Raw genomic sequence first — 26,272 nt, 5'->3', positions numbered from 1 at the left:
CACTACTGCTTCTATCTGAGATCGTCTCTCCCTCTGAGTAGCAAAATAGTACGTGTCCTTCAAGGCCAACTACAAAAATAAAGTCAGTTTTCTGAAATACAAAATCAATATATGATCATTATAAAAGTTAAACAATAGAAAATATCTAGGGTGAAATAGAGTACTATTTTCCCCTCTAATCCAGCAATTTGGTGGAACTACTGTAAAATTAAGCACTGCTCTAGTCATAAAGATTTCCCAAGCAAACACCATCTTCTGTATTTGTAACTCATCAAAATGCTCTTTGTGCCTGATTTTGCATAATAAATATTCATGTTTATTGTTCTGTTACCCTTGTAGTTTCCTTGAGGGCAAGACCTATTCTTTTTTTTTTTTACCTTACTGGCATATGATACATTCCTGAAATACTAAGTAGAATGAGTTTAACATAATAGATTCCCAATAAAAATTTGTTGAACAAATTAATGAATTCTCAAATACATTCACTTAATATTTCAGGCACCATTATACACATGAAAACTTAAATCGTTTCCAAGAAAAGTGATTAACCTACCATCACACCTTGGAAAAGGGTAGTTCCAGTTCCTGTTGATCCCATGCTGACAGGTGAGGACTCGGTGGCCGATTAAAATGTACCCAGGATAACACTCAAAAGATACTGACTGCCCCACACTGTAGTCCGAGTTGATCATATACCCATTCTGAAAAGGCGGCGGGTCTGGGCAGTTCTGTAATCCATAGGCTGGAACAGACAGACAGAGCCCAGCTCAGGAATAGCAAGTGCAATTTGTCTGGAATTAGAGGAGGGATATGATGGCGTGCAGCTTCTTAGAGTGAACTTTTTAGACATGAGTTTTAAACAAGGTCTTTACTAAGATGCCCATTACCATCCTAAGTTAAAACAGTAATTATTAGTAGTAGTAGAATTATAACAATTTGCATTTAATGAACACTTACTGTATGCTTTAGAAGTTACATAGCCCATACCAAAAATAAATTTGACAATGCTTACCTTGGAAAAAAAATGTATGTGGGGAATTAAATGAAAAAAAGAAATATAGATGATAATAAAAAATGCCTTTGTAAAGAACATCAGGTGAACACGGACCTAAACGGTTTTCTTCTAATTTAAAAGAAAACTATCCTAGCACTCCTTTCTAAGTGTTTCTAATTAGGAAACAGGTTGCTGTTTTGTTGAGTTCAGTTAATGTTCAGTGCAAATAAAATAAAGAAATCCATTTCGTTTTCTTAACTTTCTCCTTAAAATGAAATGTAGAATCATTACGCTAGCCATTACGATCTATCAGTACAATCTCTTTATAATACATTGTTTATTGTGGTTTATCACTATATCACTAAGTCTTTTGTGTTCCCTAAAATAAACTCTAGGTAGGTTGGTGGATAATAAATGTTTGCAGACTGTGTAATTCAGAAATGTACACATAAATCAGTGAGAGTTAACAAATGCATAATTAGGTGTAATCTCCTGATATTGAAAGCAGCTCTTCTGCCCCTTTCCTGTTTGCTCATTTCTGTTCCCCTCTAACCTGATTATAGGAATGAGATCACTAGGCAACTGAACATAACTCCTGACTTACGCTCTCATGCATGCACACCATGCCTTGCCTAACCTGTTGATTCTTTTCCTAGATTAAAACAGGTAAGAATGAGGAATTAAGCAGTTAAAGAATGACTAACTCTCCACCCCCCAAGAGCCCCCTTAGCAATCCTGTAGGCAGGTCATGCAGACGAGAAAACATCTGAAGAGAGAGTCAGCCGGTCTGCACGTAATGGACAGTGATGCAGAACCCAACCTCCTGCCTGATGACTCACTGAGATTCTCACCCCGCCCTTTTCCCTTTAAAAACTGTTATGACGGAGTAGAATCTTGGGAGTTGGTCTTGGGACACGAGTCCACCTTCTCCCCAGATTGCCGGCTTCTCTGATTAAAGCACCTTTCCTTTCTACTGACACTTGCCTCTTGATTATTGGCCTTTGAGTGGCGAGCAGCCAAACCTGAGATTGGTAACAATATCGAATCTTAAAGCTAAATCAGCCGCCTTGTCAACAGCTTCTTACCTGCTCTGGTAGGAGGGTCATGCATACTTCAGAGAAGTGGAATCTCACCAGGTCATCATCTAGTGTTTATTTATTTATTTTTAATTTAATTTTATTTTTTTATACAGCCGGTGCTCATTAGGCATCAATTTCATACACATCAGCGTATACATGTCAATCCCAATCGCCCAATTCATCACACCACCCCCACCCCCCCGCTTTCCCCCCTTGGTGTCCATACGTTTGTCCTCTACATCTGTGTCTCAATTTCTGGTTCATCTGTACCAGTTCATCTGTACCATTTTTCTAGGTTCCATATATACGCGTTAATATAAGGTATTTGTTTTTCTCTTTCTGACTTACTTCACTCTGTATGACAGTCTCTAGATCCATCCACGTCTCAACAAATGACCCAATTTCATTCCTTTTTATGGCTGGGTAATATTCCATTGTATATACATACCACATCTTCTTTATCCATTCGTCTGTCGATGGGCATTTAGGTTGCTTCCATGACCTGGCTATCGTAAATAGTGCTGCAATGAACATTGGGGTGCATGTGTCTTTTTGAATTATGGTTTTCTCTGGGTATATGCCCAGTAGTGGGATTGCTGGATCATATGGTAATTCTATTTTTAGTTTTTTAAGGATCATCTAGTGTTTAGACTCTGCTCTTATACATAAAGGGGCTGGGAGCTCACTACTGACACAGTAATAAAGCCACTCTATGAAGAACCAACACAGGAGGAACTGCAGTTCAGCTTCTCCCTGTGATGCATTCCTGCTGCAAACAGACCCGTGCACGATCCCAGCACCATTGTTCTCACTGTCAACTGAAAATGGAATAATAATGTAAAGGATGCAAGTGACTGCCATGGAGGTCCTTCACGTGGCGAATAAAGTAAAATAAACATTTTCATTGTATATATAATTAGTTTAACCAGGTGATTACCACTGGTGATTTTAAATAAATCCTGAAAAATTATATGGTCTATGATTTGTGCCAGGCATTTCCCAGAGTTTTAGACTTAATGTTTCTGTACTTAGAACCTGGAATAAAGAGGGGGTGAAAGAGGATGCTGGTAATAAGATGAAAGGGACAACATCGTAGCTTGTGTGATAGCTGATGGACATGTGAACGTGTGTGCAATGGAGCACTATTTAAGCAGATTGTTAAGACTGGAACACATGGAGTACGTGGCTTGGAAACTCTCAGGTTAGACTTCACGGGCAGGTAAGGGTTAGACTATGAACTGGCCTCTTTTCATGGTACAAGGATTGGATAGTTCCATAAAGATACTCCGGGGGCCACATGGAAAGATACCAACCAGGTCGTATTACAAGTGCACTTGCAATGTGAGAGATCAGCGTAGCTGCTGTTTGGCGTTTGGGGTTTCTCTTAATTAACATTTGCCAAATGTTAAACTTTGCTATAGAGGATTACTATTAATAGCTTTTTCTTAATGAATAAACTACTGAAATGGTATTTTTTCTTTAAAGTAACAATATGCAATGCCAATGAGTCAACTGGGTAAATCATTTATGGCAATGTGATTTGCCATAAAATTTTGGGAAAGCAATTTGAACAGAGCCATAAAGAATCAGTTTTTTAAACATTTAACCTAGTAATACCATTTACAGAAATCTCTACTATGAAAATAATTTCAAAGAAAAAGCCAAATCTTTAAATATGTTCATTGCATCATTACTTACACTATAGTAATCTAAATGTCTAAACAAATAAATTATGATATTTTGACTCATAAATACTGAAGAGGTAAGATGTTGTAATGTCATATCTTCCAATAGCCACAGAAATACACACATATACATATAGATATATGCAGTCGTATATGTATATATATATTTATTCATTTATATTTTCAATAAAGATACTGCACAGCTCACAGCAAGATACTACGGTTAAACCCTGACTATAGTTAGCAGGTTAAAAATTCCTTAATTTCAGTATCTTATATTTGCAATTGTATACGTCTCTGGACAAGAGTCAGATAAGCAGTTGAAGAGTGATTGGGAGCAAGAAAGCAGAAAGCAGAGGATGCAGCGGTGGCCAAGGTCTGGGAGCATCTTGACATAGTTCCTGGCACTGGCTCCTCCAGGGTCCAGAACCAAGTAGAACCTGGAGGTAGAAGAGCCCTCAGGGTGGGAGTGGGAGCCTCTCTCTAAGGGAGGCCCTGGACCCTCCATACTAACTCATAGCCACACACGCATGCACACCCACGCACGCACACACGCACACGCACCCCCCCCCACACACACACCTCTCTCCTCCTTCCCCATAATGTGCCTCTCTCCCTGGCCCACTTGGCAATCACACAGCAAGGCTGCCTGCCTCTCCCAAGGACCACCCCACTCGGAAGGCCATGAAGCAGCCTTTTCCTGAAAGCCAGGCCTGGCAAATATCCACAGTGCATGGTTTCCCTCCTCGCAATATTGCTGTTTGAGTTAAAGTCACCTTATAGACCTGTGCTCAGAAAAAGAACAGAGACTCCCATGCTGCATTTCAACTATTAGCCAGTTTCCTCCTTTATTATACTCTTTTCAACTGAAATCAGCCACTTGTTCTCATTCTTGTTTTGCTTGAAATACAATAAGTTCTGTTGGAGAAATGAGGCCTCTAATACATCAAATATAGCTGCTAATGATAAAACTTAAAAAGTAAATATCAAAAACGGATTGCCAGTTTCCACGGGACGAAAATCAAATTAAACCATGTTCAACATCACCCTGCCCTCCCTGAAAGATTCTGTTCATGCTCTAGCGGTGCCCTTAGGGTATCAATACAAGAACCAATTATCACAGTACATTATAAAGGAGGTAACGGTAACAGAGATTCCTGATGAACAGTCACGTGAAACAGCATTTAGGACAGACTCACACACACATGCTCCACACGTTCATCACACACACTAATAATATGTCACACGATGCATTTCCCTACATGTGTTATGTGGTTTGTGGCATAATTTAAGACCGGCATTCAAGGTCTCTTTAGGGCTTTATAAAGCCAGCCTATTTCTACCCGTCATCTAAACTCTGTGAAAGGGACTGAGATAGAAATTTCAGGGTTGCCTTTCTAAGTCCAACAGCTCTATGTTACCCTTGATTAAAAGAAAAAATGTTTTTTCTTTCTTTTTTTAATGGCACTAATGCAGTTGTCCTGTATAGGAATTAAAGGGTAAAAGAGAGAGAGAGAATGCCAGCCCAGGTAGGCAGGACTATAGTTTTTATTACCTATTCATTTATTGAGTAAGATAAAAATCATGTATTGAGTGTCTACTAGGTTATAAATACTAGTTACAAATGGAAACTAGACAGAAATGGGTCCTGCTCTCATGAAACTTACATTCTATTTAGGGAAACAGACACAAATAAATCAATACGTTGGTAATTATGTAAAACAATTGTACAATTGTAAGTTGTGTAAACTATTATTAAAAAAATAAACAAGGACTGAAATAAAGGGGAAAAAAGCCCAGGATGAAAGTAAGTGAGGGTGATCAAAAACTGCTTCCTTGAACAATTAATGCTGAAATTGAGATCTGAGTGGGGAGAAGATGCAAGTCAGGCAATGCCCAAGAAAGGGAGACTCTTCAGCAGAGGGAACAGGAAGGAAGTCAGTTCTCTGAGATAAGGTGGGGAGCTCCAGAAGAGGAGCTCCAGAGGCCGTCCTCCCAGAGCCCCTGCCCCTGTTCATGGTCTACAGCTTTTACAAGGGGAGAACCTAGTAGTGAAATGTGCCAAGCCACAGGAGAGGCATTAGGACATGTGTGCAAATGGACAGCGACATGTTTTTAAAAGCCAGGACCCATTCTTTATCACATAAGTCACATCTGCCAGGCACAAGACGTAATACAAAACCCACAGCTCATTTCAGAGTTTTCTTAAGAATTTACAACCCCAATTAAACTTGTTTTCAACTGTGAATTATATACTAAGTATAAATATCAGTGACACTATTTTTAGGTCTTTGTTCTAAATCTCTTATTTAATGGAGTCCTTCACTATTTAAATATCAATATCAATATTCCCAAATTTTCAACTAAGTCATAAGTCACATTCTCTTTTTATAAAAAATGTCTTCCCAAAGTTTGACTCATGGTCACTTACACAGTGATACATGCATTGATCTACAGGACTATTAGGTGTCTGAATTAAAGTAACTAAAAAGAAGTAATAAAAATAATTCTTTAGTATGCAAAAAATAGATGAGTTTTGGAAGGATTCCCATTGTGTGCTGCTTAGCACAGGTGCAGTAGATTTTTTATTACCTGCATTGTCGATGTCCATGTACCTCTGAATATCTGTGATGTGTCCATATACCTGGTTTCAGAGGTGGGAGTTTAATTAATGTGACCTCTGGGCTTGAGAGTGAAGAATCGCTCAACCAAGTGTCAGACCCTCATCTAAGCACAGTTTTGTTGTTCTGTACTCATCACCCATGGTCATTAATTCCCATACACTCGCTTTAATAATATAACACATTTTAATTTGAGAAAAAAAAACAACAACTAAGAGAGAAAAAGAAAAGACCACTTCACTGGAATTTGATAAGGAAGCCACTTCTAGCATAAAGAAGTAAAAATAATCATTTTCAAACAAATTCTGTTTCAACTGAAGGACATAGAGTCCTTCATATATTTTCATATATTTCCATGTTTGACAACTCCTAAAGACTTTTTGAGGTGTTATCCAGTTGTTCTACAAGATCTGTTGTCAGATCTATCACTGAAAAGTTGAATTAGAAAGAGAATCATCAACCAACAGAGAAATAGGTTTTGAAGCACGTACAAGAGCCTGGAGGTCGTTTTGTAAAATAGTAGAGGCCCTGGGATGTGCTGGAAGGGAGCCCAGGGACTTGAGCTGGACCTGGGTCTCTCATCTAATGGATCTGGGATGCTGACCAAACCACTTCCACTCCAGAGGCTCATTTCTTCATTTATGAAAGGAGAATGAAGATACCTATCTTATTCACAAGAATTAACAGAGATAATAAACGCAATGAACATGGTTTGTATATATCAGTTCAGCAAGGTTAAGTCTTGACTGTAAGAAATGTCTGGTTTCTATGATGAAATTCCCTCACTCCAGGAGGAGCTCTTGAGCCACTTATCAGATGGGGGCAGACCAGCGGGGAGAAGCAACTTCTAATACGGGGATTGTGTGAAATACTTTAAGAAAACAGCCTCCTTACAGGGAGAAGAGACTGCAGTCTGCATCAACATCTACGCTGAATATGACCTCCAAGCCCTTTTCAAGTCCTCGGCTTCCTCTCAATGAAAAGATTAATCTGGTCATAGAAGTGGCTAAGGCTCGTGTTGTAGTCAACGGAATTTCTCAAAGGCACACATACACAAGCTCACCAGTTTCCCAAAGTGGCTGTTATCATGGCTAGGATAACACATCACCTCCCTTTGTAACGATTGTCCACCTAAATGTTCTGTGTTCCTTATGTGAACACCTTGATTCCAGAACCTACTGATGACATCCACCTACATTAAGGCTGCAGCCAAACCCATGCCTTTCCCACTGCCCAAAGGCTCCCCTGCAGGACGGTTCACCAAATTGCTTGTTCACAGTTGCAATTACAATTGTGTCTTGTGCTTTGACCAACCAAGGATTAAGTGCCCAGGAATCCTTTTACACAATAGCCTTTACCTGGTGGACAACCTTTTATTTCGAAGCAAAGGAATTGTTGGACTCACTAAGACTACAGACTCACACATCAGACTCAGAATCCCTTCACTGCATCAGGAGCTTGGGGAGGACTGATGAAGAAGCACACGGCACATCTCAACTGGGATGTGGACACCTGAAGGCGCCGTCACCCAGGAGACACATCCACTGACATACCCGTCCAGGTGTGCCTTTGGTTCAGAGGAATAGCTCTCTTAAGGCAGAAAGTGGTTGAGATTGTTACTTTTACTTTCAGCAAACCCATAAAAGGAAAAGCAAATCCACACGACCTGCAGGGAGGAAACTGGACAACTTTTAAGATTTGGACCCTAGTCTCCAAGAGTCTAGTCCATGAACCACATTGTAGGCACTTTTCCATCCTGAAAAAAGACACCCTGGAGGGGATGAGAATTGATACAACTATGTCTTACCCACTGTTTTAAGCATTTTTATGTGAAATAGGCTTCTTTATAAAGAGCCTCATGTTGAGCGCCTGATTCACTCATGCAGATGGTGGAAAAGGACAGAGGAAGCTCCCCGCCTTTATTCCTCAATGACTCAGAATATCACGTTAGAAGGAAAAAGAGCGACAGTCTTAGAGGCGTGTCAATTTCATGTATAAATTATGGTCGTATCTGTAAGGAACAGTGAGGGTGCTTACACAATCAGTTAGAATGAATTCTTCAGTTGCTCATTGCACATAAAGGCAGTTTAATTGCTTTTCCTCCTAAAGGGGAAAAAATTGGTATCCACAAACTATAGCCTATTTTCTCATAGATTCAATTCACTAAAAACGCAATGGTTTTGTGATTATATGCATGAATAAGCAGACTTAACATATCCTACTATGTTGGCTTTTTTTTTTTAAGGTGCATAGCACATATAGCAAAAGGAAAAAGATGTTTTTACCACCTATGGTTGAAGCACTTAAAATTATCTTTAAGTTTTTGGCATTCAACAATTATGCTTTATAGTGTAAGAAAGATAAAGAAAGTAAGAGAGAGAAAGAAAGATAAGGGAGGGCGGAGGACAGGAGGAAGGAAGGAAGGAAGGAAGGAAGGAAGGAAGGAAGGAAGGAGGGAAGGAAGAGAGGAAATAGGGAAAGAGGGAAAGAAGGAAGATAAATATTCAGCTTCGCCAAATGTCAAGTCACAAAAAACAAAAGGAAAAGAAAATCACTAAAAATCTTAATATGGCAACATTTCACAAATATTATGAAAAAAAAATCTCAGTACCAGTAAGCCCATACCTTACACTACAAGAATAAGATAACACACAGAGTTTTCTCTTTCTTAGGAGAATCCTTTGTTTGGATCTGGGAAAATAACGATTATTCACATATATCAATCTCAAACGATATTTGCATCAAGTGTTTAAATTATAGGTGCTTGATGGGACAGCCTATGGAATCACGTAGTCATCTTTCTGATATCTATTACATTTTCTGACTGATATCTAATTAGTTGATAAATATCTTCGTCCTATCTCCCATCTTCCAGTTTTTGACTTAGAATTAGGGTACACGAACTCAATTTTATTTCACACAGTTCACCTTTCATTTCTCAAGTTCCGTGTAAGTCATTTAACTTCAAGACAGCTACATCTACTAGTAGCATTTTTGACCTTTATACGGTCATAAATAAATGAGAAGGCTTAGGAATAAGGGGTACAACACAGACATCATTGAGAATGACAAGAACTATCTGCATGATTTATGCATCTTCTTATGTGTTATTAATCATAAACTTAACTTATAAATCTCAGGTGGAACCTAGGAATTTTGATGTGACACACACACATCAGAGTTGTGTCCCTTTGCCAACTTATAAATTTTATAAAATGAAAAACTATCTAATTAAGTTTCAACCCTGTCAGGTAAGATACTCTGCAAGAAATCAGAATGCCTCATATTCGTGTTCTCCTTCTTTTCTACTTAATTTATTTTTATATCTCTCAATTATAGCAAATTAACTGCCTACATAAAAATATATTACTTAGGGATTTTTCTTTTAAAAATGTGGATACTTAAATGTAGAGTCAGGTGTCAAGTAAATAAAACGTTTGCTCAACCAACCAGACGTCTGGCCTAGATGCGGACTCAACAAATTTGAATGCCCACCGGCCAGGCAGACAGTGTGGGATCACAGCTTGCAGGCAACTACAGGAGATTTCTGAAGTCAGTGCCTCTACACCCTGGAAGGGCCATCACTCTGACATTTCAGGGGACGGCTCCCGCCTGTCAATGTGGCCAAAAGTCATCCCTGACATTGCAACAGGAAAAGGGAAAGTAGATCTATGGGTCTTTCACCAATTATGTGAAATCTAATTCTAAATATTGACAATTTTAAAAATATTAATATTTTGCTAACCAATCACAGCAGCTTTATGATCTCTAGTCTGAATGATTCCTACACAGACTTTCTGTGGTATTGTTGTGCCCTTCCTTCCTTCCTTTTTTTTTTTTTAATATTCTTTTTGGAGTGAACTAATTGGTAGCTTTTGGAGCTATGTAGACATGGCCTTAGTAACCCTACCTGGAAAATATCGAGAAAGAAAACAAAAAACACTTTTTTGAACTGTGGCAGTTTAAAGCTACGTAAGATAAAATCTAGTTTCAAAACTACATGGCAAACAGTACTAGCATGGGAATCTGTATTTGACTTTTGCAATGTCAATAAAGAAAGAAAAGTTAAAATTTTCAATATATTATTAAGAATATTCAAATTGGGGGAGACTTCTCAAAAGTTCTTGGGGTCAACTGAGATATACCACTTAATTGGAAGCTTACTGTAGGAGAAATAATTATGCTATACTTTTCTTATTGACTCAAATACTAAGGTCGTGTCAAACAGTGAAGACTACCATGTAATAACCAAGTTTAAAATGATGATCACGAATGAGATGCTCATATTTTAACAGAATACACTTCAATAGGAATAGGGAAGGGGGAGAGACCAGATGTACAGAAATATGAAAGAGCAGCATGGGGTTCACAATAATACCATTCAAATTCTGAGTTGATCTAAGAGCCAGATGAAGGTGACACAATGAAAGAAAGCTGTGTTGAAGCTGAGACGTGCATCTGTCCTGGACCCTCCTCGTTGGGTTTGTTGCTTTCTCGCCTCTCCTCCCTCCCCCTCCAACAATCCATTCTCTGCATTGCAGGGACTTATCTTCTGCTAATGTACTTCAATGACTTTACACTGCACCTGGAAACAACTCTGAATGTGTTACCACCCAACTCCCAAACAGCCTCCATCCTGCAAACCTCTCAGACCCTGTTCCTCTCAGCACTCCAGCTCTGTCCTCTCTGTTCTTTGAACATGGGAGCTCCTCTCTCCACCCGGACACACGTCCCTGCTCTTCACAGCCCCCGGCTCCTTCCCGTTCTTGTTCTTCAAGTCTCAGCCTCAGGGAGAGGCTCTGCCACCCACCACATCACCCTCATTATTTCCTCTGCAGTAGGTACCAAGCACACTGCCTCAGCCTGGGCACGTGGTCCCCATCCATGCCTGAAACTTTAAAATTGTCTCTTAAACGTGTTTTTTTACCTCCAGTCTCCCTCTTTTTGCCAAACCCATTTCTTGTCTGCTTAATAGTCCACAATGTATGTGGAGACTAAACTTTTAAAAAATGAACATATGACTAATGCAATTTTCACTGCAATATACTGAGTGTTTGTGCCCCCAGATTTGTATCTTGAATCCTAGCTCCCAATGTGATGGTTTTGGAAGTGGCTCCTTTGGGAGGTGATAGGTCATGAGGGTGGAGCCCCATAAATGGGGTTAGTGCCCTTATAACGCAGGCCCCACAGAGCTCCCTCACCCTTTCTGCCAAGTGATGACAGAGTGAGAAGATGCTGTCTAGGAACCAGGAAGCGTGTCTTTGCCAGCATCTTGATCTTGGATTCACAGCCTCCAGAACTGTGAGCAACACATATCTGCTGTTTAAAAGCCACTCAGGCTATGGTATTCTGTTAAAGCAGCCTGAATGGACTAAGACAGCCATTTTTAAACCTTCAACAGTTTATTACCCACCAGCTTTCCTAAGAGTTTTAATATGAACTCCTTTAGCATTCTGGTGAAGTCCACTAACCTCAAACTAATATTTTAAATGCATAAACAAATACATCAGATTACAAAGGAAAAATTTACTTATGAAAGTGTGATGAAAGCCAGACTTGCGGTATAACTAGATGTGCTGTTATTTCACTAAATGGCAGGTGGCAAGTCTAATAACTAATGTCACTTCACAATATTGTATAGTAATATTTTGAGATATCTGCAATGATTGTAATAAAACATGGAATTATCTGTGATTTGGTGACAAAGCACAGGTTATGCTAATACTACATTCGCATCATTAGAGGTTAAGAGGAAAATATTAAAACTGTATTTTTACATTTATATAGGGATATTATGTATATTAATACTATATATAAATTACAATATCTATATCTCATGGGGTAGATATTTACCATTCAAGTCATGGATCCCTTGAATTCTAGAACCATGGGCCTAGAGAATAAAATTCAACTTCTCAACGTGGGATGCAAATTATTTCACAATTGAATGTCCTCACCACATGGGCTCATTTACAAACTCGTCCTTCGCCTCTGACCTGGCCAGGCTTCATCCAGACTCTGCTGCTGATCTCCCTTTTCTTAGAGTGTTTATTTTAGAAAACTTGTCACTGTATATTTTCCCTCTGTCCCTTGGAGATGTATGTTAATCTTCGTAAAAGCCTCTTGTCAGTTTTACAGCCCAGGTGTGTTTTTCTCAAGGACCTGGGGACCGTCCCTCTGAAATGTGACATCAGGGGTGATAAGTGCCCCCACTCTGCAGTTGCCCTGGAGGACAGGAGCTGAGCTTCAGTGGCTCCAAGCCCTGTAACTACATCTTGCCTGGGAGCTGACTGAAGGGTTATGGGATTCAGGCAAACCAAGAGGGCCAAGGCCCCACACCCCAGCTCTTAAAAAGTCTCCAGCCCTTAGCCTGTATTCATTTTAAAACCTACATTTGGAATAAACACCTTAAGGAACATTTATATATATAAACAACACCCTTCGGAAGGACAGACCGTAACCCTGCATAAAGTCAGACTCAGGTGCAAAGAAATCCAGTCTTCAATCTCACCATCTCCGCAAACTCCTTGTGCCTCTTCTCAGGAATTCAGGCCCAAACTACCTTTTCCCCTTAAGGTTCTGATGGTGCAGCCGTGTGCCAGGATCTACTCTGGCCAGGCCTGAGTGGTCAAGAGACAGGCACTACAAATTGGTGATATTTGTGATTTCAGACATATGACAGGGACAGTAGAATAATTTAATTTGAGATTTGAGTGTTGTTTCTTATTTTATTTCTTTTGATGGTCACCTAATCATGTGGCAGGTGAATCTGTAAACTTACAAATTGGATTTTAAATCACCACTGGCAACTCTGATGGATGGAAACCAAGAGGGAGAAGCCCGGAGAAGAACACTGCTATGATCCTCACAAAAGCTTCTTTTTTAATTTTAAGAGAGATGAGTCTATATCTAGACAGATGAAGGGGAGCAGAATTTGCCACCCCAAAATATGTCTTTGGCAAGAGGATTATCTCGAGCTGGTTATTATTATTTTTTTAAGTTATTTTTTGGCTGCGTTGGGTCTTGGTTGCTGCACGGGCCTTCTCTAGCTGCATTGAGCAGGGGCTACTCTTCGTTGCGGTGCACGTGCTTCTCATTGTGGTGGCTTCTCTTGTTGCGGGGCACGGGCTCTAGGCGCACGGGCTTCAGTAGCTGTGGCATGCGGGCTCAGTAGTTGTGGCTCGCAGGCTCTAGAGTGCAGAGTCAGTAGTTGTGGCACACGGGCTTAGTTGCTCCACGGCATGTGGGATCTTCCCGAACCAGGGATGGAACCCGTGTCCCTGCATTGGCAGGCAGATTCTTAACCACTGTGCCACCAGGGAAGTCTCTGGTTATTTTTAAGAAACTGCAGAAATGGGGGAATCTCTGAAAACAGAGTAGAGGTAACCTGTTTATAAGAGACATTTATGAATACATTTATGAGGGAACACTCCCTTTGTAAGGGTGTCCTCTCTCTGTTCCAGGAAGAGAAAGATGGCTAAACCTCTAGCAACTTATCAATGGAGAAGAAAAAAGGCCTCAGTCTGCACAGCAACTGTAAGCCTGTCTCCTTTGCTTTGCTGCTCACCTCCCCTGACTGCCCCCAGCTTCTGGCTCTTCAGCTGGGGTGGTGTTTAAGGTGGTGGCTTGGGCCATGCTGGGGAGTTAATCAGGTTCCCTCGGAATCTCCCCTGTATGCAGCAGGCATACATGTTATTAACTTCTGATTTTCCACTGTTAATCTGCCTTTTTTTACAGGGGGTCTCAGCCAAGAACCTAGCAAAGCAGGGTCCCCTACACAAACATCTGTAGGAGAGGTAAAAATCTCAGTTCAGCATATGAATTTTCCCCAGTCCTTAAGAAGGCATGACTTTGCATCTTCTCTGCCACCACCAGTCGGAGGGCACTTTTCGTTCTTTGCTCTCAGTGTTCTCTTTGGGTTCTTTCGCATATGAATTTTCCCCAGTCCTTAAGAATGCACGACTTTGCATCTTCTCTGCCACCACCAGTCAGAGCTCACTTTTCGCTCTGGGTTCCCAGTGTTCTCTTTGGGTTCTTTTGCAGATTTCATGTTCCTTTCTGACTCTGGATAGAGAGTCAAGTGGAGTCACGTGCACAGGAGCAGTTTAGTTATCAGTAAACCTGTGTTAGCGTCAAGGCCCGGGTCGGAGCTCATGGATGGGATTCCTTTAACTAGTAAGGCTTCAGAATCCGAGCCCTCAGACGCTGCTCGGTTCTCTTCCCAATGACAATGTGAAAGTTCACCTGAGCTCAGGAATGCTAGAGAAAAGTTGAGGTGAGGAAACCCACCCCCTTCCCTAAGTCCTCTGTGTTTCAGGAAATGACTTAGTGCAAAGGACCACCTCCCCCCGGACTGAGACAAGAGTCAAGGTGCCCTTTGGTTACCTGTGACCGGACCTGACAAAATCCTCCAAATTCCCATGCTTTCCCTTTCAAAGGTTAGCTGAACCGTTTGGTCCTCAGCAGTCAACTGGAACAAAACTCTTATAAACCAAACTTCAGTAACGCTTTTCTTCCCCCTAAACGTTGGCCCACCCTCAGGCTGGGCCACAGACAGGTTGGCCTCAGGGAAAGACCTGCTTTCACCCACATCCCCTCATGGCCCTCCTGGTCACCGCAGCCCCTACCCCCAGCTTCTTCTAGCTTTGTTTACTGCTCTCCATGAAGGAAAAGCCTTTTCCTAACCCTCGAGATGCTTGCTGATCTTATGGCTGTAGCCTTGTTTTCTCTACGGCAATAGACCTCTTCCCCTCTTGCAATAAATAATCTTCCCCAATAAAAGTCTCTTCTTACTAAATCTGAATTTGTTTTGCATTTGACACCAGTTATAGGAGCCTTTGGTGCTTCAGCCTCAGGTGGGAGAGAAGCCTCTCTGAGCAGCAGTGGAGAATCAGTCGTTTTAAGTTGGGACAGGGAGGGGAGGGCGGGCGGGAGGGGGCAGTTCACACACAGAGGTACCAGGAAGGACTGGATCCCAGAGGAGAATGCACCCACCGGCCGGGGCTTTCTGGCTGAAATGGGGTGGGGCTGGAGGCTGGAGGAGGGATGCGGTGGGAGCACAGGCAGAAGGAAGGGTCCGTGAGGGTCTGCAGAATGAGAGGCAATGAAAGCTGCCACAGGCTCAGGGCCCAGATGCTGAGACAGAGACCGATGGATGGACCCGTGGTCCCTCACTTGTGCGGGAGACGAGACAGCTGTTGACTCCATCAGGCCTGCTGAGTCCTTGTGTAGGTACTGGAAAGAGCTACATCCGTGTTTGCTTAATAAACCTTGGGGTATTTTGAGAACAAGCAGATGCAGGGGAAAACTCTAAAAACAGGGCACAGGGTCCCCTTTTGTAGAGGAAATTTACATTTACGAAGAAAATGTACATTTGCAGGGCTTTCTCTCCTCTTTAAATCAGCACAACAAGCCTGACTCAGCAACCCTTGTGAACCACACATTTCCTGCTTTTCTCCCCATTACCACCTCCCCTTCCTAGAAGCCCTAAACGCTTCTCCTTTGTTTTAGCCTCAGATGGTACCTAAACCCGAGTCCTAACCATTCCTTTGAGTGACTCACGTCTGGGTTCTTCCAGGTGTCTGTGTGTCCGAGTGACGGGCATGTTAATGAACTTGCGCTTGTTCTCCTCTTGCTAGTCTGTCTCTGGCCGGTCCCATCACCCCCACTGGAGAATCTCAGATGACACAAAGAACTGCCGACTCGGCCGATCGTGTCACTAGGAGGGTGTTAAAGGCAGATGCCTGCGGGTGGGCAGGAGAAGCGAGGAAGAGGGGGAGACGCTGGGAGAGCTGGGGTAGATCCTTCCTCCCAGAGGTTTCTTACAAAGTGGGAGCTGAAGGAAGATGCAGGTCATTAAAATTAAATATAAACAGGGGTGTGTGTGAGGGAGAGAGGAATTTGAGTATATTTGAAACACTAATGAGAAAGATCTGGTAGAGAAGTAGCAGCTGCAAATGCAATAAAGGGAAGACGATTCCTGTCTTGACAGCCCTAACAGCGTAGAAAGAAACATTCTAGAGCCTAGAGCCCGGGAGGGGCTGCCTGGAAGCAGGGGGAGCATTCTCTTGTCTCCAAAAGGAGGACGAGCAGGGTTGCAGGCAGACCTCCGCGCTGGCCTGGGGGAAGCTGTCTCCCTTCCGCTGTGCGTGTGAGCCTTTCCAGGAGGAAGTGAGACCCTTGGCTGAGACGAAGGGGGATCGACGTGAGACAGAATGAAAGACACAGACGGACCTAGAGAAATCCTGGCAAGGTCTCCTGCTGCACTCCTCAACCTGTACCACCCTCTCTTTTTTCTCCTACCTGGATTCCTATTTTAAGAGACCCAAATTCTGGAAACGTAAATTTATATTTTAAGTAACAACTGAAGTAACAAGGTCTAAGAGTTCAACACAAAATGCCATCCTCTTTCAGTAATAAAATATTAAATCTCTATTTTTCCAGGGTAGCCTATGAAATTAAAGAAATCAAGTGATTTTGCTGTGTTAAAAAAAGACTCCACTTTTGACATTTTCAACTTCATTTGAATTAACAACATTCAAGAAAAGGCCAGCTGAATTACTGTGTTGGAAATGAAAATTTTGAACTTTTTCACATGTCAAAAATGCTTTGGTAATGGTAGATTCAAACTTTTGTTAGAGACCTCTATTTTGATCGTTTAAAAACACGTAAGGTTCATTCTCATTTTTTTTTCTGGCATAATTTAAACATGACTTGAATAGTACATAGAACCATTACTTTGAGCTGAGACAAGGCTTAAGGGCACGAGAGACACGGTCAGACCCACTTCCACTGTGAACGGACTCCCTGCACCATAGTCCTGATGGGAAATACCGACACGTGGCCAAGAGGACATGGTGACAAGTGAGAAGGCTACCTGGTGATGGGGCCAAGGGGCTTGAAGGTGGTGATGGTGGCCGTTGGGGGTAGAGACAAGGGACTTCAGGTGAAGCAGTGACAGTGCATGGCTGACCCTGCTCCTTGTGTCTGCGTCCTGACTTGTGTGTACAACAGCCAAGACTCCACTCCACTCCCAGTCAGAAAACTGTGCCCAACTAGAAATGACTCCAGCCGTACAAGCCTTTAACCGGCTAGGGAGGTTTACCCTTACAATTTACCTGTAAGAAGCATCCCTAGATGTGTTCTGACTCCTTACCTTGGTAAGTGAGTTTAAATCCCTGCCGGTTCTGCGAGTGGTCGCTGTAAAAGTGGATGAGCGTTTCATGAGTTGTGCTCAGCAAGGGCGCAGGCAGGTCGGGGCCACTGAACTGCCCCATCATCGGGCTGGTGTGGAAAGGTCCGTTTTGAATTTCAAGGTAGTCATGATTAGCTTCGGTAGAAAAATTCAGAAATTGAATATGTGCACCTATGAAAAAATATGCAAAATCGGTGGAAGTTAATACCAAATTTTATGATAATGTTTACCAATAGGGATTAAAATTGTATCAGTTTCCCCAAGCAGCACCTCTCCAGGAGGCCGAGTGGAGCACACACTTTGTGAATTACAACGATCCTTGGTTCAGTTTCGCCTCAGCTACGTAGCTGTGTGACCTTTGTCCATGTAGTAAATGCCCCTAAGTCAACTTATTTGTGAAATACGGGTGTTACCAGCATTGCATCACAGAGACAAGCAGGTATAATTCTTAGAATGGTGACTTACATCCATACACATGGCAGTGATTTTGTCCAGCTGCTATTATAATCATTACAACCAGAAACACAAGGTTGTAATCGTATGTCAAATCATCCTTAATTTGTGGCTTTATCAAGGAAGAAGCCAATACAGATCTAACAAAATCCAACAATCTTTAAAGTGGCTTTTAAATGGAAGGGCATACCACTGCACAAGAAACTTCTTAGTTTGGTAAGCGATTGTTTCAATTGTGTAGTGCCTGCAAAACAAATTACTGGTGTTTGCAAGAAACCCACTCGGATCAACCCCACTCTAGCTCTCACAATTCAATCTAACAGCCTGGCACAGGGCAAGATACCAAGACGGTCTGAAGGACCCATATTGCTAGCATCATACTCATCTGTGTCTCAGATAAACTACAGTGATAACTTAGAAGAAAATCAAAATCAAAATAATTTAGTTATTTGCATTGTGGTATTGTTGAAAATTTAATTGACTACTGTGTCTGAAATATTTTAATTCACTTTCAAGTTTATTTAGAATGCCAAAGACATTAGCTTTTGCACAAATCCAGGCAATTAAGTTAGATTTGTAAAACCTAAACTGAGAATACCAGCAGCTATTGTAGATCATTCTCTCAACATATGAGGAAAGCTTTACTTTGTGTTATTCTTCTCCTGTTCTTGAGAGATAAAAAGAGCTTTATTTTTTTCTTTTTCATCTAATATGTTTGACATGTTTCCTAGGTTTTAGGAAATTAAAGATATTAAAATTATCATATTAAAGATCATGTTAACATGGGTTACCTTACTTAAGTGTAAATACCTAGAGAATTTAAAGTAACATATCTACTTAGTATTGATGGAAAACGCAGGTATCAAAAGCCTGAATTCAGTAAAAAAAAAAAAAAAAAAGAAGAAGAAGAAAAGCTCATGCGAAGAGTAATAGGGAAGAACAACCTAAAGGTACTCAATAAAGGTTAAAATCATCCAAGAAACACAATTTTATCAATTATGAAGAAAACCTTGTGAGGAGGAACAAAAGAGTAAATAATGGCCTTTCTGGCTGGGCAGAGTGTAAGGCCACCTATCACTCTTGGGGTTCAGTTTATCAGGTAATCACTGTTATGACCATCATTTCACAGGTGAGCAAACTAAGGCTCAGAAAGGCTGGGTGTTATGTCCTATGTACCACAGGGAGAGGCAGAGTTGGATGGACACCAACTCCAACTGACAGAGCCCTCATGTTCTCTGGTTTAGCATGAAAATGTGCTAGTCAAAAGCTAATGATATCACCATGTTAAAAATATTACAATTTTTTTGGAGAAAATAATTTTGCGTTAAAATTGTTCAACCTAGTTTGATAGAGAAGATTGGAAGAAGTAGAATGTGGAATACTTCACGAAGAGACCGAGAGAGTGAAAAGCAGAAGAAAGACTTACAATGAAACATCTTTAACAAGGCAACCAAACTTTGGAATCCTTTTTGGAAGGAGTAATTCAATTTGTAACATATGGTCCAAACATATGTACTGGCAACACATGAGCAGCCAGAAAAGGAACAGCCCAGCCTGTGGCCGTCCTGCCCATTCTAATACTAGGCACAACAGACGACCAACATGGAACAAACCTATAAATTTAAAACATTTCTGCAAATATTAAAAAGTGTTGAAGAGACATCAGTGAGCTAATTCATTTTCTCCTAAATCCCAGTAAATACGTTTGGTCAAAGAAATTTGGAAGCAAGAAAAGAAGAAAGAGAGAGAGAAGCATTGAGAGAGATAAAGATAGAGAAAAAGAAAGAGAGAGAGAGACAGGGAGAAAGCAAAGAAGGAAGGAAAGCAGGCAGGGCTAGTGGTCCCCAGCCCTTCAATTCTGACCTGTCTCCTGTGATAGTTGAACTACTTCCTGAGTCACGCAACAGTATCTGATCTATTCCCTCACCCACTGCTGAATTAAATACAGTTCTCTTTTGTGGCCTGGTCCACAAGTCTGATAAGAAAAAGAGGGTTTTTTAGCTAATTAATAAACTATACTAATGGATTTCTTTTTTTTTGGTGGCTACATCAAGGCCACAGAACCCCTGTGGTCTACAGAGTTTCATAAACACCCGTCACATTCTTCACCAGGAGGAAGAACACAGAAGCTGACACAATAATAATCAAAAACGAATGTTGAATTACTAACATTTCTATTTACGTCCTAAAAGTACCAGATAGGATGTGAAACTAGGGCAAGATTAGAACACTTAAAAAACGTATCCTGTTTTTAGGTATAAAATCAAATAGCAGGGAAATGGCTTAAAATAAGCTCATTTCAGATAAGCATATGCAGACGTCAGGTGTATTCACCCAGAGACTCATTTTGAAATTCACAGAATGACCCAGTCAAGAAAGAAATGAGAGACAGCAAGCAGATCAAGGGGCAAAAAAAAGGAAGGCTGGCCAATATCTCTAAAGCAAAGGAAATGGTGACCGTGGCCTTTTACTGATTCGGAATTAAACTTGAAATGGAATTATGACAATTATAATTTTAGGAAAAAAATTAGCATATTAAGCAGGATAAAGTATCCAGCCACATATCAAACTACCTAATACATATCAGGAAATAGAACCAAGCCCAGCTCTAACCTGGTTTAGAATGGAATTTTTAGCTATCTAATTTTCAGCAAATTGTGTCCAGTTTGACATCATGAAGCCAAAATGAAGGGATTAAAGTAAGCGTTAACCTATTCTTTTCTTATCTCACAGAATACCAAAAATGTGTCATTGCAACAAGAAAACCAGTGTGAATGCCCATCTTGGGTGGAATTTACACCGACTGTCATTACACACTGAAAATTACGTGTCAGTAAAAGGCACCTGAAGAAAAAATTTTGACTTTGGATTTTGACAAAACTTTGAATAGTAACCTGACCATGGCTTCAGAGTTAAACTCTCGTCTCTTAGTTGATAGAACCTGTGAATAGTAAAGTGCTCTATTTTATATCTTCTGTGCATAATAAACATAGAGCAAAGGAGTTAATACTTTTAGAATTCAGTGGATAGTCTAAAGAGTCTTTTACATCCTCCTTAGACTTCTAGATGGTTTAAAGGCATGGCCAATTTGGACCTCATGGTGTGCGGTATAAGTGCAGTGGGTTTTAAATATAAAAGCAGTTATACTCCAATAAAGATGTTAAAAAAAAAAGTAATGGTAAAGTAGAAAAACTTGATTTCATTTCTGTTAACTATGCCTTTAGAAATTTTCAAGAAAATAGAGACAGAAGTTCTGTGGTGATTGAGCTCATGCCAAAGCCACACAAAACAGCAACCCAAATTTGTGGAAAGGAAGGAAAACAACATAGAAATCATTAGAGCATTTGGCTTAGAAACTAAAAGCAGTTAACAGTTAGGCAATGCCTTCTCCATACCAGGCGCTTGCATTACCTCCGAACGGCTGTCGGAGAATGATATTTTATTGTATTCGTTTTAAAGATAAGGGACAAAGGTTCAAAAACATGTTGATAACTTGGGCAAATTCATACCATCAGTCACTGACAGAACTAGGATTCCTACTCAGCTAACCTCAGAGCTCAAAGACATGAGGAGCCACCATGTACACTGCCCACGCCTTAGACAAAGTCCCTTGACTGCAGGCCCTCACAGAGGCTGGATGCAGGAAATAGCTGCTGCGGGGGATGAGTAATTAGCAAGGGGAGACCAAGGTGGCTTTCACATGATGCCAGAGCAACCAATCATTCTGTCTATTTAATTAAGCTATTGACTGGTCCATGCATGTGGGACGGAAGAAGGATTAATCAGAAGAATTATTTGACGGAGCTGGTAGCTGCTTAACGAATGGGTCGGATATCTATGAGGTGGTCCCACGCATATTCAGTTGTATGGAAAGATCCAAACACAGCAATAAAATCCTCCACGAGTGAAAGGCATCTAACCTATTTTTTTTCAAGAAAAGGCACTGATGTCTCATATTCTGGATAGGTGTGTTTTTCAGAGTGGCTGGGGGAATTACAGTCACCGGTACAGTAATTACTAGTACAATAATCCTTAACACCCTGAGCAACCCAAACCCAAACTGACAATCCAGGAAACGGGAATGTACATGCCTCTTCCCTAAATTTAAATGTATAATTTCATGTTTAGAAGTATATTTATAGATTATAAAATTTATCACAGACAAACCTGGTGTGGTACTTAAATTTAATCTGTAGCAAATTATTCCGAAGCATAACTACGTCTATTCTAAAACGCTAGGGACAGTCATACTATTTTGCATGTAGTTAGGATTTAAGACATAAGGTTTCTTTTTGCTTATTCTTCAAGATGCTTTTTAAAGCCCAATACTAGGCAATATCACAGATTTTAAAGACAAATAATTTTAATTGTAATATTTCATAAATATTTTTAAAATTTTGACCTTTCTTCAAATAAAGTTTTTTTAGGTTCATAGATCATGATCATGAGGTCAGACAATCTAACTGTTCTTTTTTTTTTTTCCTGAGTTACTGTCTTGCATATTGGTTTATCAGTGAGTGAGCAACATACGGAAACATGCCAAACAATAGCCACCTCAAATCACAGAAAAGTTGGGAAAATAAATTAATAAAATGTGTATATCCATTCATGAGTAAAATGCTTCTGATGAGGTTTGAAAGAAAAGTGGGAACTATTTGCAGCAACAATTTAAAGACCAGCTAGCTTTTTGCTGCTGTTGTTTACGACATGCCAAGCCCCATACTAAATTTCTCGCCCGAGTTGTTTTGGTGAATCCTCATGTAACCCTGTGTGGTTATTTCCTTTTTAGAGGTGAGGAAGATGAGGTCCCTGGAGGTTCACTCAGTGCAGTAGCCTGAGTGAACTATCATTACTCGTCTTATAAGCTTGTGACCCTCAAGATGCTCAGACCCTGTTGGAACCTCCTGGGTCACCTACAACTCCGATCCTGACACCTGACTCCAAACACTGAACCAACCATGTCCAGATCTTCAGATCCCCAGGGTGAGAAAACAGACCAGCCTTTGAGGATAGCTGAGCCAATGTTGGTTAAAGGCAAAGGCTTCTGTTCCGTCTACCACAGAGCACAATTACGGCCTCTATGTTCAGAGAGTTCAGGATTTAAAAAACAAAACTAAAAAACCTGGAAGAAATAGAGCGCCTCTGTGATCCTTCTGTGAACTGTCTCCCCTTTTTTATCCCCACACTCTGGTGGCCCCTTCAGGAACTCAGTGGACATGAACCTCACGTGTGTTCTCCACGGGGGGGAGGGTCCCTTCCATGCTCCCCCTTGCCCTGGTGGCCTCATGCCCGCCGCCCTCTTGGAGGCTCTTAGCTGAGCAGGTGGACCCTCCCTTTCCTGCTGCCCTCCCGGCACAGATTCTCAAGGCAAGAGCTTTGAAAACTTAAAAAATATAATCCTCTTCTAGGGCAACGATTTCCACTTATGCTTATGTTCATTCATCACTCAACTAACATTCATAAGTACTCAATTACTCTGAGACATTCTGGGACATTCTGTGAATATCTAATTTGGCACCCCTATCATACTGTGTACTTTTGAGAAAATCACAGGTGGGGAAAACCCAAATTAATGAACTAAAATATAAGGACATCATGAGGCAGACAAGGAAAGGCATGATAGGGAATCAAAATTTCACACAGACTGTGAATTTCTGAAGCAGGCCAGAATGGGATTTTAGTGTACATAACAATTAAAATTAGGAACTATTTAAGGTAGGTAACCTGAAAGTTCATAACTAAATATGATAAAAAGCCATTTTCATAAACCTAAATCAATGCAAGTTATAACAACAAAAGTTTATAGAACAAAACTAGAATGAGTTATAACCTGAGAAAAACCTTAAAAATTGTTCAAAAGAAACTACCACCATTACTGAATTCCAGTGATACATTATAAAAGACAGTGTTATAAAGAGATTGATAATTGAATTAGGGACGCTACATGCTGCACGTCATGTGCCTCTACTGTTCATCATTCAACTAATTTAATTTGCCTTGAAAAGTCTTGCACGGCTGAACTGATTTTTCAAGTAACTTTCTGTTCTCAAAGTTATTCTGCCAAAGATTTATTTAAATCTGTAAGCCACTTTCAATTAAAGACACACTTAGGTCAACAGGATAGGCCCATTTTTCACTCAGCCTAATTCTTTCCAAGATAAAAATTAAAAAGTTGAATTTTGAGGAATGAAAAAGTGTCTCACTCACCGTAGCCAGTGGGCAAGGCGATCTTCCAGGTGCAGTCCAGGTTGCTGGGGTAGGTGCCCGGGAACCCCGGGCTCAGGATCACGCCCCCCATGCTGCTCAAGGTCCCCCCGCAGGTCGCTGTTGGCCGGACAAGGGGAGTTAGTGCTGTGTGTCCTCGTTTTCCAGCAAGGACAATTCCCTCCCCCCACTCTATGGGACCACGCTACCTAGAAGCAAGTCTTCAGAAACGAATTTGCACCTCATTTCAGCACATACATAACGCGATGCCCTTTAGTTATTTATGGGTCTAGTTCTCCCTCCTGAGTTTCCACTGCTTAAGGACAAAGACAGGTCTTCAGTTTATCTACTTCTGGTCCACAGAGGCTCCCAGTAAAGCGTGGTCAATTTAATGCATTTTGGTCAGGCATCTGATTGACTTTCAGGTTCTGAGTTGTCATCAATACTCACACCTTTAAGTCAGGACAATTATCATTGTCCTGGGAGAGAGAGAAGGGGGTCTCGATGTTGGGTGCACCTCCTGTCAAACAAGGATGATAACCTAATTCCTTGAGTACTTAGTTATCACTGTATGTGATCGCATTCTTTTGTTCATCTCAAAAGACAAGAACCATTGGATGGGCGTACAAACAGAGCCCCCAAAAGCTGTGTATCAATCTTTTTTCCTTTGCGATATTTAAAAACCTCCATCAATGGGCTTCTCTTATTTTACATCTGTCCAATGATCCCAGCAAGATTTTCAGTATAACCCTCAAGTCTCAGCCTTCTTCCAGGGGCTCATCTGTCCACCATCATTTGGTAGCCTGACTCCTGCCTCCTGCTGGGGAAACCCCTCCATGCCAGGCCTTTTCTTATGGTTAAACAGCATATTCAAAGCGTTTTTGGTACAATGGTATGGCTAAAGAACAAGGTGCTTATTTTTATAAAAGAGCCAGGTATCTTGGGGTTTTAACTGGGTTTATATATCTTATTTTATACAGATTCCTGATATTTTGGTAAGAATATATGGGATTTTTACTCCAAGGTACAGGCCATGTCCCGCTGGAGGGGTCACATGATGCAGGGAGTGCCAGCTTGGTGCGGGGCCCTGGCAAACGGCTTGGCCACCCTGAGGCATGTCATGAAGTTCAATTTAGTTAATACTGGTTAAGCTCTGGGAACGATGCTTGACACTCAGTAACTTGTAGAGAAGTGTTTTGCTGTAAATTGTCTTCCTTAGCACTATTATTAAAAAAAATCAGGACTTGAGATTTCCAAGAACTTATTAGTAAAATACTATCTCTTCATGGATTTCTAGTCCTAAAATCCCCCAGCTTGGATTAATCTAAAGCTAACAGCTAAGAAAACTTTCAATCTCTCAAATAAGTCTTTGAAATTTATTGTGGGATGTTTGTGAGTTTTCCAGTGAAAAAACTTCCTCTATACCTTGTAAGGAATTAGGAGCAAGCAAGTGTTATGGAAGTTGATGCATCTTTGATATCTGCTAATATACGAAACATGTAAAATAAAAGATACAATTGACTATATTTGGCTAATATAAGTAAACTATTCAAATAAAACATTTCCTCACATAATACAGAGTGTCAGCAATGACATATCATTTGATTGAATACCCACTGTGAGTTGATTTTATTTCAAAGCTTAAAATATTTAAATTCCCACGTTTAAGGGAAAGCTCTTCATTTAAAAATAAATAGGGAGACGGATGTTCTATGCCTGAATCCCAGTCCCAGTGAGTCCCTCCACAGGGCGGCTGCCTTGATATCAAATACTTTTTGATATAAAATACTGTCCCTCCAACTTCACATCACTTATCGGTACTTCTCAATTTTGTTTCTGGAAATGTGATTTTCCTGAGGCTAAAGGTGTACACAGAACCCTTCTCAGACTCTCAGACCAGCTACGTTCATTCTTGCCATGAATGAATCCACTGGCTTCTGATACGCATGTGCTGTGCCTTTAGTGCCTCGAGCTAGCAGTCTTGCATCTAATCCCTGTTGGTTGGTTCAGAGATGCTGGAAAAGCTGAGGAACCACATCCAG

The 26,272-nt window shown here is 40.9% G+C and overlaps 1 protein-coding gene across 2 annotated transcripts in view; it reads right to left on the bottom strand.

The window, feature by feature from the left end:
• The window catches only part of CSMD1 (CUB and Sushi multiple domains 1), a 1,403,311-nt gene that overhangs the window by 125,142 nt on the left and 1,251,897 nt on the right, over positions 1-26,272 (bottom strand). For both annotated transcript variants that reach the window (XM_033848938.2, XM_073798556.1), the window contains exons 39-41: positions 24,234-24,350; positions 17,535-17,744; positions 554-742 (exon numbers count right to left, since the gene is read on the bottom strand). In XM_033848938.2, the coding sequence (XP_033704829.2) occupies positions 554-742; positions 17,535-17,744; positions 24,234-24,350 (516 nt within the window). The remainder of the gene's footprint in view (positions 1-553; positions 743-17,534; positions 17,745-24,233; positions 24,351-26,272) is intronic.

The sequence above is a fragment of the Tursiops truncatus genome, chromosome 21 (genome assembly GCF_011762595.2).
Source record: "Tursiops truncatus isolate mTurTru1 chromosome 21, mTurTru1.mat.Y, whole genome shotgun sequence".
Lineage (NCBI taxonomy): Eukaryota > Metazoa > Chordata > Mammalia > Artiodactyla > Delphinidae > Tursiops > Tursiops truncatus.
Note: the sequence above shows the minus strand (reverse complement) of the source record. Positions and strands in the feature narration are given on the sequence as shown.